Consider the following 15956-nt stretch of genomic DNA (forward strand, 5'->3'; position numbering starts at 1 on the left):
AGATATAGCCTATCCTAACACCCCTAATCCCTCTCTATACTATCGCTATAGACTTTATTATTAGACTACCCGAAGTGCCCTTTATAGGGATACCTTAGTAGCGCGAAGGCTTCCCTTTATTCGATACCCTCCTAACCGTTATAGATAAGTTCTTAAAGGCCTCCCTGCTTATCCCTGGCTATAGCACCTATACCGTAAAGGACTAGGCGTCTATACTCTTTTAAGCTCTTTAGATAGGTAATTAGAGTATCTCCCGCGCTATCATCTTAGATTATAACCCTAAGTTCTTATTAGACTTCTAGATAACTTTATAGAAAGTAGCCGGAATTAAGCTAAAGTTCTTAACGGCCTGGTATCCCTAAACCGATAGTATTTCCGAGGGGAAGAACTAAACCGTTAAGATTAGGATACGTATATACCTAGTGGATAACCTCAACGCCTTATAGCTAAGGGTGATTATACCTTTATAGTATAACCTAAATAACGCCTTTAATAAGACGATTAGCTATATACTAAATAAGATACTATACGGTACTAAAATAAACGGTCCGCTTAACCTAATCCGCGACGTTAACCCTAAGTTCGTATATAAGATATTCTAAAAGGATAAAAAACTTATTATAGTAATAGCTTAGATATATATAAAGCGCCTATATAATAAGAAACGGCGTAATATTCGGTTCCGGCCCGGTAACCGCGTATATATCCGCCTTAGCCGCGGATACTCGCTCCTAGGTAAGGGTAGCTATAAGATTATTGCTTAACGGATAGGCCCCTTTAAGGTTCTTAAATAAGTATCGCTATTAGCGTACCGATTAGATCTGCCTAAGACTCTTAATATACACCCTGTTAGTAATATTACTTAACTCTAAATAGTTAGGTTCGCCGAGATACTAAACGCTATAGGACCCGTCGACGTATAGGATAAGGATTAAGAGTAATAGCGGGACCTATATAAGCACTATAAGATTAAAGCTATCCTAGATAAACGGATTACTCGTAAAGGAAAAGGCAGGCCACGTACTAAGTACCTTATTCGATAAAAGGACTAGCCGGACTAGTAGAACGTCTAGATGCGGGTAAATATAATAGAAGCTCCGGATTTAGTTAAGGAATTAGCAGAATGTTAAAGAGCTTTAGAGGTGCTTTGTTTAGTATTAAAAACAGTAAAAAAGGTTAAAAGACCTAAGCCAGGCAAGCTCTAAAGAACTAAAGGGACCTATTTAGCCTCGCGGCAGAGCCAGGCTAGAGCTAAAGTACCGCCCCCCTTAACAACGGAAACCCCTTTAGAACTAATATAGTAAAAATAACACTATCTAATCTCGAACTAGTAAGAGAAGAAGCCTTACCGGCCGTATAGCCCTAGCCTATACGTAAATTAGTATAACTAGCCTAAACGCCTATAGCTTTACTATTTCTATTATCCTTTACTTAGAATTAGGCGATGATAATAATTATCTTAACCACTAATCCGCTTAATACTCCCCTATTATAATTCCTATTATAATCCTTTATAATGCTACGCACTACTATCCGACACTATACCGGCACTAAAGCTCGTATAGTACTGGACTAGTGCTAGCACTATACCGGCTCTACAGCCTGTATAGCGCTAGATTAGTGCTAGCACTATACTAGCACTAAAGCCTGTATAGCGCTGGATTAGCGCTAGTACTATACTAGCGCTAAAGTCCGTATAGCGCTGGACTAGTGCTAGTACTAGCTAAGTCCTAGATAGACCGAGGTTTCCCTGTGGCTATATAGAGCGGAAACCTCGCCCTCCCCTTTAAGGAATATATCCTATTTATATATTATTTACTACACCCTAAGGTTACCTAACTTAAATCCTCTTATAGGTCCTATAGTACTAGCTAGCCAGAGATATATACGGTTAGTATATATTAAATAGTAGTAACTAAAATAAGATTATTCGATCTTAGTAAGGTTCGTATACCGATCCTATTAAACGATTATATAGACTATTTTAGTTACATAATCCTAGGGTAAATAACTATCCGTCGTTAATAAAAGGCCTCCCCTTAAATAGGACTAGGTAATAAATAGCGATTATCGAGCTATAGCCTAATAGCGCCGATAAGGAACGGCTTATATATATGCCTATTACTATATTCACTAGCCCTTTAGCGTAATACGTAGAGGTCTACGTATTAAGCCCCTATTTAGTTAAATAGCTATATATAGCGCCCTAAGCGGACACGTAGCTAAAGCGGTACCGGTTACCCGTAGTACACTAAGTAAAGGGCGTCCCCTTTATTAGGACTAGGCGAGTAAGCGATAAGTATAAGAGTCTACGAGTACTAGTTATCCGACGGGCCTATATCTAAAACGACTTATTAAACACTAAATAGTATTATTATAGAACCCGCTTAATAATAACCGACGCTCCTTACCCCGTTCTTTTAGACTCTCCCCCTATACTAAGGGATCTAAAAGGCGTATATCCCCTTGCCGTATTAATAAACGCCTATCCAGATATAGCCGAAAAGATTTTTACGCCTAAATATTAGCTACTCCTCTTTATAGCTAAGCGAGCAGGGAACCTCCCTAGCACTAATAAAGCTAGCTATACTATAACCTCTAGAGCAAGAGTCTCTAAAGCTATCCTGCCTCCTTAGCTAACCTATCCTACTAAGTGGGTTACTTATCATGAGTCTTTTATAAAGGTATTCTATAATTAGCTAAAGAAGGAGCCCGAGTATATTAACCTTTATAAGTCTATGGTTATACCCCGTAGAATAGTAAAGGGAAAGGAGTTAGCCCCTTTTACCGCTAGCCACGATTTTCCGCTAATAAAACTAAAGATTAAGGTTAAGAGATCGGAATCGCTTTTAATCCGCTCCGTTATAAGTATAGTCGAATAGCTAGTCGGAAGTATCCCCGAAGATATAGCAGAAAGCCCTTCTTTAAAGTACGCTAAACCTTTTAAAGGAACGCCCGACTATACCCTAACGCCTAATAACCGTATACTATTCTCTAACTAGGAAAGTTATTAAGCCGATACTATAAGCCACCGCGACGATTATATAAGCCCTATGCCCTCCGATATTATATATTACCCTCGCGACTAGATAAAGGATATCGGAACCGGGAATAGTAGAAATCCGGAACGCTAATAGTACCGGGCAGCCCCTCCGGGTAATAGTCCCCCCGGATAAGGCCCTCCCGGTATAGGCCCTCCCTTAGGGAATATACCGGACGCTAACTACCCGGAACTATACCTATACGTATAATAGTCGGATTTACTTACTATTCTTAGCCAACGCGATAATCGGATATACCGATTTAAGGCCGATAACCTAGGTTATTTTAAGCCTCCCTTATACTTCGCCGCCGACTAAGATCTTAAGACTAAAGGAACTAAACTAATCTATATAGACGTTTTCCGCTTTACCGATATAATAAACTAGTATACCGGCCTAAGTGCCTAGTATTACGAGTCCCTTCGCCGCGGACTAGCCTATTATCTATTAGGCGAGGTATCCGTATAGTTTATAAGCCTTAATAAGGGACGATATTTATACCTTACTATAATAGTAACCGTTACGGAATAAAACACCGCCTTATAGGAAAGGTTCCGACTACCTTAAGAGGAAGCCGAGTATAAGCTAAGACGCGAGCGATATACCTTAGACGATATAGTTACCCGCTATAATATCTATATTTTTATAGATAAAGTAATCCGATTAGTAAAAGCGGCTAACGAATCTAAAAGTAAGTATTTAGCTTTTATATAGGACCGTTTAGGCACTAACCTAGTAAATACCATTCCCTGTCCCGGACCGGAAACTATAGTAACTAACTTTATAAATAGCCTAGCTAGTATAATACTAGGATAATACCGGAATTATATTAATAAAGCCTAGAAAATACTTATTACCCGATAAACCCTGTCACGGATTAAACGGATATCGATATCGAACTAATCCTCCTAGGTATATTCGCCCTTTCCCCGGTACCCGGGTTAACGCGGTAGCCCGGCTTTATACTACTCGCTATAGCCCGAATAATATTCCTTAGCGCCGGATTATCGTTTATTATTCCCGGAATATCGCTTACTAGGACTAGGATAATTCCGCCGGAATAACCGCGCCCTATTAGCCCTAAGAACGCTAAACCGCTATATAAACGAACACGGCTAATAGCTCTTAGCTAATAATACGTCTAAATAACTAGCGCGTAGTAACCGGAACTTTCGCCGGGAACGATCCAGGGATCTAGTAAATACCGCTATAGACGATAAGGTCTCTGATAAAGGATATAAGAATAATAAGGAACTAAAGGACCTATACTATTTTAAGGAGGAGTCTAATAGTTCCGAGGACTTTATAAACAAAAAAGCTAAGACCGATAAAGGCAGTAATTAACTATACTAGGTCGCCGATAAACCCGGATTTATACCTAAGTACTATAATCTTTATTAGGTATAATAATAATATACTAGGTATAGATAGCTAATAAGATCTAATAATAAGGCCCTCCGCTATATAAAGTCCTATTCCTACCTATTCCTAATAAAGGAATAGGGCGGTTAGGACTCCCCGCCAATTAAAGGCGCTTTATAGGAAGTAATAGACCCCGTAGCCGGCCCGTGCGGTTATATATACGTAAGGGTCTAAGTCCGAGTAACCCTAGATAGCGCTCCCTTTAAAGCTTATATTAATTTAGGTGCCTCGCGATATATCGTAAGCTAATACCTTCTCCTTTACCTCCCCGACACGGAAATTAATACGTCTAAGAGATCTACGCTTTATAGCGTAGGTACTTCGGATATTATCGGATAAGCGTTATTTACCCTGCTAGTATAAGGTATAGGAGACGGCTAGCCCCGAGTCGGATAGCTATATATAAAGGCTTAGGTGGTCCCTAAGCTAGAAGCCGGTTTACTCCTCGGATAGGAATTTAACTATCCGAATAAAGTCGATATCCTTAACTCGCGGGACGCTATCCAGATTAGGTCCTATAAAGGTCTTATTATCCCGGCGTGTATCTTTACTAAATATTTATTAGTTAGACGCCGATTAAAAACCGCTAAGAAGATTACTATTCCGCCGTATTAGTACGGATTTATCCTATTTAAGGAACGGAATATAACCTTAGACTCTATAGAATTCTAACCGGATATTAAGGGTTTACTAAGCTATATCCTTAGCGAAGGGATATCTATTCTAATCCATAATACTAGTAACCGGCTATTATTTATTTCCCGGGGTAGTAAGCTAGGGTATATAGATCCCTTCTACGCGGACGGATACTTCAATATAAAGCAGGACGATACCCGCGATATTCTAATAAAACGGCTAAAGGCCACTAAGAAGTCCCTAAGTCCGTAAGGATAAGGCGATATCTTTAAAGGGTATTTACCTATTAATAGGAAGCTTAGAATGGCTAAGAGCCTAGATACCCTAACTATAGCGACTCTAGAAGGCGTGACTATTTATAACCACGGACCCCGCTTTATACGGCGCTTTACTAGAATTATCGGTAACTACCCTAAGGTTTAGACGGACTAAGGCGTTATTAATATAGATAAAAAGGATTATATACGTGTTCCCCTAATTAACGGGTAGTATACCTAGAGGATTAGCTAGGAGCTATACCCACTTAGCCGCGAGGACTAAGCCTTCCTAGACTAAACCCTAAATAGACTCTATAACTAGGACCGTATAGAATAGATATTAGTATTAACGCCCTTTAGCGCTCCGGTTTTTATTATATAGCGAGACGTAAAAGGTAAACGTAAAGGCCGTATAGTAATCGACCTTCGCGCCTTAAATAAGGTTATTATCCTAGATACGTACCCGATACCGCCTTAGGATCAGGTTATTAAGCGACTCTAAGGGAAGAAGTTTATCTCCGTTATTAACGCCCAGGCTTTCTTCTACTAATTCCTTATATACGAACCGCACTATAAGCGGTTTATTATTATTTTCTAATAGGGATAGGAATAACTAAAGGTCGCCCTAATAGGCTTCTATAACTCGCCCGTGTATATCTAATACTATATAGACTAGCTCATTTACCTATACTAGGACTTTATCTCCGCCTTTATTAATAATATCGTTATTATATCGGATACTAAGGATAACTATACTAAGCACTTAAATATAGTACTCTCCCTGTTTAGTATAAAGAGGATTAGTATCTCTCCTGATAAGTCCTTTATTAAATACCCGTTAGTCTAACTACTAGGATTTAGGGTTAACGCCCTCCGGCTCTCTAATACTAAAAAATATACTAAGGCGCTATAAAAGATTCGCCCTCCGACTTCTTTTTAGTCCTTAGAATATTAGATCGGGATAATAGGGTGGCTCCGCTATCTTATTCCCCGATTCACCTATTAAATCGCTCCCCTTTAGTAACGGAAAATAACCCTTTTAGCTAAGGCTCGTTAAATTAGGAAGGATAAGGGATAGGCCTATAAGGCGTATACTAAATACACGACGTTTAAGGCCAGTACTAAAGCGTTAGCTACGTTCTATAATATTACCGGCGCTCTTACCTTAAACACTTACCTATTCTATTATATCCCTACTAAGATCCTCTTTATCTAGCTAGCCGCCTTTAAAGAGCACGGGTTCTCCGCTATACTCTTTTAACTAGTCGATAAGACTAAATAGCTTATTAAAGGAACCTTTAAGAAAACCGATATTCAATTAGTGCTTTATATTAGTAAAGGGCTTAACGCCGCCGAAGAGAAGTACTGGCCTATAGAAGTTAAGGTCGCCTGCCTGGTATAGGCCGTTTATAAGACCCGTATTATTATTTAGTCCGCTTAGGATAATATAAACCAAGCTCCCTATTATCCCTAATATCGCCCTAAGCACTCCCTTTATTTCTATTTCCTTTTATCTTATTATTTACGATCTACTTTCGCGTCCTTAGTTAGTAATTCCAAGACGGGAGGACTAGCCGGCCGGATATACTTCTTAGTGCTATACACGGAACCTATAGAGTTAGGAAATTATGTTATAATGGCGCTATCTTATATAGTAAATTTTTTTTTAAATAATAAAGAAAGAGAGTGCCTATATCTATGATATATTACTAGTATGATAATCGGCATAGCCAAGTCCGAGCTAGACTACGTAGACTTAAAGTATAGTTAGAAGCCCGCGGGACGTAGGGCTTTATCCTTCCCGGGGTATATGCTACGCACCACTATCTAACACTATACCGGCACTAAAGCCCGTATAGCGCTAGACTAATGCTAGTACTATACCGGCACTAAAGCCCGTATAGCGCTGGATTAGTGCTAGCACTATACTAGCACTAAAGCCTATATAGCGCTAGATTAATGCTAGCACTATAGCCCTATACTAGCACTAAAGCCCGTATAGCGCTAGACTGGTGCTAGCACTAGCTAAGTCCTAGATAGACCGAGGTTTCCCCGTGGCTATATAGAGCGGAAACCTCGCCCTCCCCTTTAAGGAATATATCCTATATACATATTATTTACTACACCCTAAGGTTACCTAACTTAAATCCTCTCGTAGGTCCTATAGTACTGGCTGGCCAGAGATATATACGGTTAGTGCATATTATATAATCTAATTATTCCTTACTATTAACGAGTTGTATAACGCCATTAAGTCCTATCTTACTTATCACGTTCCGGCGTTATTCTAAGCACTATTCCCTATTATAAATACACTATCGCCCTTAGTTAATTCCCTTATAAACCGTTACACGATATTGTTCTAACTCTATACCCCCTAATATAACTTTTTATATAGTTACTTACTTCACGGATATTCACTATCCTAAAGACTAAGAACTCTGGGAGGAGTTTACTTATTAATGTAAGAATAGACGGGACGGGTCCGGGTTAATATTTAACAGATACTTTAGAGCTATTAGTATATTTAAAGATAAGAATAGAGTCGTTCACTATTTTATTATAGCCGGCCTAGCTTTTAAGTAGTGGATCGTTAAATATAAAAATATTATAGCGTATTACCGCTATTAGGTAACTAAGAGGGGTTATAATAATCCTTAGAATAAGCGGCTAGAGCGTACTATTTTCGCACCAGAACTAATTACTAATAAGTGCGTTACTACCGCTAAAGCTAAATAAAATATACTAGAATACCAATAGCCGTAATTCTTATTAGATAATAACCTAGCTATCGCCTAGTAGCTGTAGTATAACCAGTTATTTAAGTAATACCTTATAATAGTCAGATATAATACCCCCCGCGGCCTTAATAGCTAATTCCTGCACGGGTCAGCCTATAAGGCTAGTCGAATCATAGTCACCGAGACTAGCTTACCTATACGCGTTACTAACACACTAGCTACCCGCCTAAGCCCCGCGCCTCATAGCGCTAATCTATTAGCTAAGATAATCAATAAAATCAATAAAACTAATAGTATTAGCCTCGCGTTAATAAACGCTATTAATGGGCTTAGCGATAAGAATATTAATCTAGATTTATTCCTTATAGCTACTAAAAAGCACCGAGAATATATCTAGTAGTACGCGGCGGCTATTAAGAACCATATATAAGCACTTAGGGAACGCCCCGTGCTAGCTATTTATTTAGTAACGGATATCCTAAACTAAATAAGCTGAAACCCACTAACTAGGGCTAGTAGACTAGTTATACTAGCTACCACTAACACCAATAAGCGTACCTAGGAGGATACAGGGTCGGCCCCGGCGGCTAAATACCTGCTATTCACCCTATAGGGTAAGGAGCGTATTTAGATATAAGCCACTAAGGCCTTCACGGGCCGTCTTAAGGATACTAACGCTCGCGCATAGTAAATAAACTTCGATAGTAATAGGAAGTAATGAGCTAGCGTCGCCTAGCGGTAATATACTATCATCGCACCGTTACTAATAGCTAAATTTATAATAGATATTATTAGGGACCACGTGGTAACTAACGACGTATAGCAGGCCGCTAATATACTATTCCTCGTTATAATATAGCGAATAAAAGCCCTTATTTAGGTAGCTAAGCTAAAAGATAACGGCCAATTAGACGCTAGTCAATAAGAAATAATAGCGAACAGGTTAACTAGTAACGCCAACCTAGTTATAGAACTTATCCACTATACTATAGTTATCGATAGCCACTATATAAATAACCGCCGTAAAGGGCTTGTAGCGTCCTACGACCTACTCGGCAACGAGCTTATGGAATACTAAGATAGTATCTAACCTAAAAACGCCGCGACTATCCTCGACCTACCTATTAAGGAATAGGGATCACCTAGTATAAAGCCTAAGGCTCCCGAGATCGAGATTTTATAATAGGATAATACCGGAGAAATATAGCCCGCTCCTTTTTAAGTTTTCTTTCTTTATCTTATTTACACTAAGTCCTGGGTTGGTAATTATATAACAGAGGGACGGGCAGCCAGGTACAGTTATTAGCGCTATAGACGGAGCCTACTAGAGTTAGGAATCGCGCTATAGGGCGCTATTATATACTATAGTTTTTTTTTTATATATATAGCCTCGGCCAAAATAAAGATTTCTAATAACGCCTATAACTTATTACTAGTATAATAACCGGCTATACCGAGTATAAGTTAGATAATATAGACTATACGCTAAGGGGAAGCCCGCGGGACGCAGGGCTTTATCTCTCCTAGGGCATATACTACGTATTACTATCTGGCACTATACTAGGACCTAAAACTATATAACTCCGGATTAGTGCTAGGACTATTTAGGCACTAAACCTGTATAGCGCTGGATTAGTGCTAGCCGTATACTAGCACTAAACCAGTAGAGCGCTAGACCGGTCCTAGCACTATACCCAGTATAGCGCCCAGCCTTAGATAGTCCGAGGTTCCCTAGTAGATATACAAAGCAGGAACCTCGCCCTCCTCTTCAAAGAATCATCCTATTTTAGATATTATTTACTACACCCTAAGGTTACCTTATTCAAATCCTCTCGTAGGTCCTATAGTACTGGCTGGCCAGAGATATACAGTTAGTGCATGTCACCGGGGCCAGCAGACGACCCTGGAAGATTGAGTGGCGACTATTACGTTAACAGCCTACGCGACGCTTATCACGCCACGTTATTAGCTTAAGTAATAACCAAGATATCGTATTTACGATACATAGTATATTTATATAATATATATTATTAGCTAAGTATATATACTCGTATAATACGTATAGTAATATAGTATAGGTTAATCTGGCTATAAAGCAGACGTCTAGTTATATAGCTATAACTATATACTATTTATTTTAACTTAGATATTATACTTATAATTATTATAATTATTAGTTATTATGAGTATAATATCAACACCCCCCCGTAAGCTAACTCTTATATAATAAGTGCAGCGTAGTCAGGTTATAGCTATGGTTATATTATAGCGCAGTAATGCTAGTCTATCTAAGACTAGCATGCATAGAGGAAAAATTTAAAAAACCTCTTCTTTTTAATTCAAGGGCAAATTCAAAAACCCTTGTTATTATTATAGTTTATTATGCAAAGGAAAATTCAGAAAAACCTTTAATATCTAGGAAGACCCGAAGGTAAAAGACCTAGTTATACCCCCTTATAAAGAACTAAGAATACTAAGTATTTAAACCTAGTATTTTAATTCTTTAATATTATTATAAGGCGGCAAATCATACTCAGGTAACGTATTATCCTTATAACCTAGGTTTATATAACCGCAAAGAGTATTATAAGTCTCTTTTGCTAAACCCTAAGTTATTATATCAGCTATATTAAGTTTTGTATTTATATATACGATTTTTATATTATTATTATATAGCTATTGCCTGTAGTAGTGATACTGCCTGTCGATATGCTTTACTCGTTTATAAAATTCAGGGTTTTCGGCGAGGCTCTTTATACTCTTACTATCTGTTAAGACAGTAGGAATCTCGAGAGTATTATTATTATTATTATTATTATTATTATTATTATTATTATTATTATTATTATTATTATTATTATTATTATTATTATTATTATTATTATTATTATTATTATTATTATTATTATTATTATTATTATTATTATTATTATTATTATTATTATTATTATTATTATTATTATTATTATTATTATTATTATTATGTTCTACCTAAGCTTTCCACTCTTTTATACCTATTATAACCGTAGTTTCAGACTTATCTAAGAGCAGTTATGTCTATAGAAACCGGGTAGAACGGTCTAGTATAAATAAAATCTAACGCTTTTTATTATCAGAAAGAGGTTCGATCGGTCCGTAAAGATCCATATAAACCTTTTCTAAATAAGAAAAGTCTTTATATTTCTTAACTGAATCTTTATTCGTAAGTATAATAGACTTACTTCTTTTCTAGGCATTATAACTCTATATTTCAGTTAACTCTTTCTTATTTATATTATAGTCTTTTTAAAGAGTATTAGTATAGGGACTTTTTAGGGTAACTGGGTTAATATAACCTATCCTGTTATGCTATAGCTTATGGTTTTAGTCATATAAGTAGTCCTTCGACGGTTATTACGGTCGCTTTGTTTATAAAGCTCTTTTTAAGGTTAAACAGGTTAAAGTTTCTTTATTATATTATTTCTTTATTAAGGTTTAACTAACCCTTTTATTATATTTCTTTGTTTATTTAGTTTCTTTAAAAACTATTCTTTAAACTCTTAAAACCTCTTTATTCTAGTTAAGTCTTAAGACTCTTCTTTAAGTAAAATACCTCTTTATAATAGTGGTATACCTAGTATACGGTTAAGGTGACCGGGTCGGTTCGAATCCGGCTAGAGGCGCACGTAAAAGAGGAACCCCTTTTCCTTTTTTACGCTACTTGGATTCTATTCTAGGGGGCGCTTATCTGCCTTAGCATATACGATAAGGGTTAAATAAGGGGCCTGTTAGACCCACCTTCCGCCCGGCTTCGCTAGTCGTTAATAGGTGCCACGGGGGATTTAGTCGCCTTACCGTGGAAACGAGAAGACGGTATCGCGCTGTCCCTAAGCGCGTGGGTAAAATACGCGGTGTCTCTTCCACGATACGGAAGTAGCCTTTTACGCTATTACGTAAGCGTTCTGCGTAGGCTTATAGCCTATATTAGCTTTACCTATAGCTATCTAAAGAGTAAGGGAAGCTTAGGAGCTTTAAACCCTAGGAAGCGTATATATAAGTCGCCTATAATAGGCCCGTAGGGTTAGCCCTAGGATATATAGAGGCGTATAAAACTAACCGAGATAATTATACGCGCGCTGTTAATTAAGCACGTAGTTAGCGTTAAAGCTATTACGGGTAAAACGCTATCGGCTTCTTAGTATAAAAACCCACGAGTTTCGTACTAATAGCGAGTTAGTAACGGGGCCCCCGCGGTACCCGTATAAGGGAGTAATCCTAGAGGAGGAGAGTATAGGGGTTTTTATCTAAGTTATATACTAGTTTCCTAAGTCTTATACTACGGTTTTCCTTTTTATGGGTATTAGAGAAGGACCGTATAGTTAGAATTCTGACTCCTAGCTACTTAAGGTAGGATAAGGATAGCGGAGTAAGAGATAATAAATAAATAAAAACCTCTTTATAATAGTTTCTTTATATTTTCTTTAGTACTTATAATATTTATTTTCTAAGACTTAACCCCCCTATACGATAATGCCCGTGCTATAGCCTAGTATAGCCTGTTATAAAGCAGAGCTGTTATATAAACAAAGAGGGGCTCTTTATTATTAAATAATAAGAGCTTTTTGTTTCTAGTAGGACCGGGAGCTTTACTATTAAGATAAAGGAGACCAATGATATTCGTGCCTATTTCCAGTATATAAAGACACTTATTTAAAGGCAGAAGCTTTCTAGTATCCCTGAATTTTATTATATAGTCTCCTTCACCTTATATCTCTATTTCTTTTACCTAACCCTAATAAATAGTTCTTTTTCTAGTATTATAAGTAGAAAAGAGTCTTTTATTTCTAATAATATACGCTATAGCCCCGCTATTTATATAGAAATTCAGATCTAATATAATATTTTTTTCTGCTGATAGTTTATAAATCTTTTCTACTTACTAATCTATATTAAGGTTAGTATTATTAGTATCTTTATTGTTAACTTTAGAAAAGATAATAAATACCTGATCTATATCTATTAGATTATTTATAAAAGGATTCTGACGGTTTAGAAAAGGAAAAGGAGGAGGGAGGACGTCTTTAAAAATAACGCCGGTCTCTTTATCTTTATTATTGTCTTCCTATTCTTTTTCTTTTTCCTGTGGCTAATCCTGTGATTAATTCTGCTTATCTAAAATTATATTAACCGTAGCCGACTTATCGTTATTTTCTTCTTCTAAAGATATATCTAAGGCATGCTATTCCTTTGCCTTTGGTATAAGGTTTATTATACGCTTCTCTCTTCAAGTGAGACTCGTCTTTCCTCCTCTTTTCTTTTCCTTATCCTTTCGAGAGGATTAGGATTTATTTGCCCTATTTTAGGTATTTTTCCTTAATCTTGAATTAGCCTTTATTACCTAGTTCTTAGGTGCTTTTTCAGGATAAAAAAAGTAATACTTAGTTGGCATATGGCCAGGCTTCTTATAGTTCTTATAGAATAAACCCTTCGTTTTTTTCTAGGGTTTTTATTATTTTTGTATAATCTTAAACCTTATATAAGGCGGGTATCCGACGAGTAATCGACCTTTCTTAAAGCGTCTATTGATTCCGCCATTAATTTATCCAGAGTATAACTAGTTATATCGTGATAGAGAGCTTAAGTTATTTACCCTATTATTCATTTGTACCTTTTATTAAGACTATTAAGAATTCAGGCAAAGACTACCTTATTCGAAAAGGATATACCTCTCTAATTTAAGGTAAGTAGTCTCTTTTATATTTTATATAAATCCGCCTTAAGATTAAAGAATTCTAAACGCAAGAGGTTAAAAAAGGAAGTTAGGACGATATAATGGGCCTAGAATCCCTTTACTTTATATAAATCCTTTAGTTTATCCTATACTTTAGAAGCTTCGTTTATTCCTTAAACTGGGGTTAAGGGACTATCTAAAAGAGCAGAAAGTATATGTTTAGCTGCCTTTAGAGACACCTCCTTCTGTTTTATACTACGATTTACTAGAAGGGGCTTTATAACGTTATCTAGATATTTTCCCTTATAAACAAAGTAAGCGTATATTCCTATAGTCTAGTTTTAATAGTCTATGCTACTCTAAAGCTTCCCTATGAAGAGTTCTTTAATAGTCTTTTATTAAGCTATTTTTAAGTAGTAGAACGATATTTTTAGTTATTTATTTAAGTTAGAATTAACTACGTTATTTAACGATTTACTTTTATAATTTTCTTTATTACTTTTTCTTTATTATGTTATCCATAAAGAATAGATATAAACAATACTAAGATGAAGATTTAATTCTAATTAGCCTAGCTTTAAAAAGTGGGTCTAACAGTGGGCCCCAACAGAAAAGCTATTTAGAGATCTCGCGGTATAAAGAAAAGCGATACTTATACTAAGCGAAGAATAGGATTTCTATAGTCGGAACTTTTACTAAAAGCTTATATACTATATTACGATATCCTATTATTATAGGCAGCGCGGTAGGTTAAGTGGCCTATTTAGTATAGCTATTATTCGTGGATATATAATAACTCTTATATTTAATCCAAGTATTCGTTATTCTTTTTCTTTTTTAAAAAGTCCCTTATAAAATAAAGGAATAGTATATCCGATCGTAATAAAGAGTCTCATTCTAATCGTGTGGTTCTTCCCGATTAAGGAGAGCTTAGTATAGATCTTAGCGACCGTATTAGGAAAAATAAAGAGCTTTAAACCGTGGTATCGGTACGAACGGTTCGATTCGATTAGCTATTTTCGGGAGATGAAGGAATTTTATACAGTCGGAGATAAAGATCTACGACCGGGGGAGGATAAAGGGATAGCCTAAAAAGGCAGGTAGGAGTCTGTTTAGTATTTTACGTGGCCTAAAAAGGCGGGAGTCTTTTTTAGTATTTCGAATAGAATAAAAGGGTGGAAAAGAGTAGATTTCCTTCTTTACTAACCCGGGCTTATAGCCTTTTAGTAAATTAGGCTACGAGTAGTAGGCTATACGCGTGGAAGAGAGGAAAATCAAGCAAAACGCTATTAAATTCGTAGAACTATAGGATTACTGCTTATTATACGAGCTTGTGTATTATTATTAATTATGTGTAAAGAGTTAACTTCTGGGATTTCTTCCTGGATCCGCGGCTGTCAAAAGACCCTGATAGATTGGGTGGCGACTGTTACGTAAATAGCCTACGCGACGGTTATCACGCCACGTTATTAGCTTACGTAATAACTAAGTTATCGTATTTACGGTACCTAGTATATTTATATAATATATATCGTGAGCCAAGTATATATACACGTATAATACGCATAGTATTATAGCATAGGTTAAGCTGGTTATAAAGTAGGCGTCTAGTTATATAGCTATAGCTATATACTGGTTATTTGGACTTAGATATTATACTTATAATTATTATAATTATTGCTTATTATATATATAATATCAACAATATCCATAATAGAATTATTATTATAGATATAATTTACTAGAGTCAGGGATAGCCTGAGTATATAATAATAATAGACTTAAAGAGATTTAATACGGTTACTATGTTAGGAAATAAATAGCCGAGTCGGCCCCGGGACTAGTACTATCCCGACTAACTTAGTATAGTATAATAGGGAGGACTACTAGCGGATAGATCGTGGTTTTAGTATAAGCGCCTAGTTATAGGTTAATCACACTAAGTAAGGCCGAATAATTATATTAGCTAGAATTAAAGAAGAAAGAAGGAAAGGGTAGAAAGGGTTATAGGATTTTCTAGGTTTATACGAGTTCCCTATAAGGGCGCGGTATAGCCTAAGCGTAGAAGTTATCTACGGATTAGTGGTTCTGGCTATAGACCGGAACTATATTAAATAGAGTTAACTTATAGTATTACCCCCGCTCCCTC

General features: G+C 36.6%; 1 protein-coding gene across 1 annotated transcript; it reads right to left on the reverse strand.

The window, feature by feature from the left end:
* Positions 1 to 5257: 5257 nt before the first annotated feature.
* Positions 5258 to 15519, reverse strand: ACRALDRAFT_2016335 (uncharacterized protein; the record flags this gene model as incomplete). Its single annotated transcript, XM_071019838.1, has 3 exons — positions 5258 to 5272; positions 10876 to 11088; positions 15511 to 15519. 3 exons carry the CDS (start codon positions 15517 to 15519, stop codon positions 5258 to 5260), a joined length of 237 nt encoding a protein of 78 aa, XP_070880262.1.
* Between the last annotated feature and the right edge of the window lie 437 nt (positions 15520 to 15956).

Source organism: Sodiomyces alcalophilus, assembly GCF_042370955.1.
Source record: "Sodiomyces alcalophilus JCM 7366 unplaced genomic scaffold ACRALscaffold_1, whole genome shotgun sequence".
NCBI classification, from domain to species: domain Eukaryota; kingdom Fungi; phylum Ascomycota; class Sordariomycetes; order Glomerellales; family Plectosphaerellaceae; genus Sodiomyces; species Sodiomyces alcalophilus.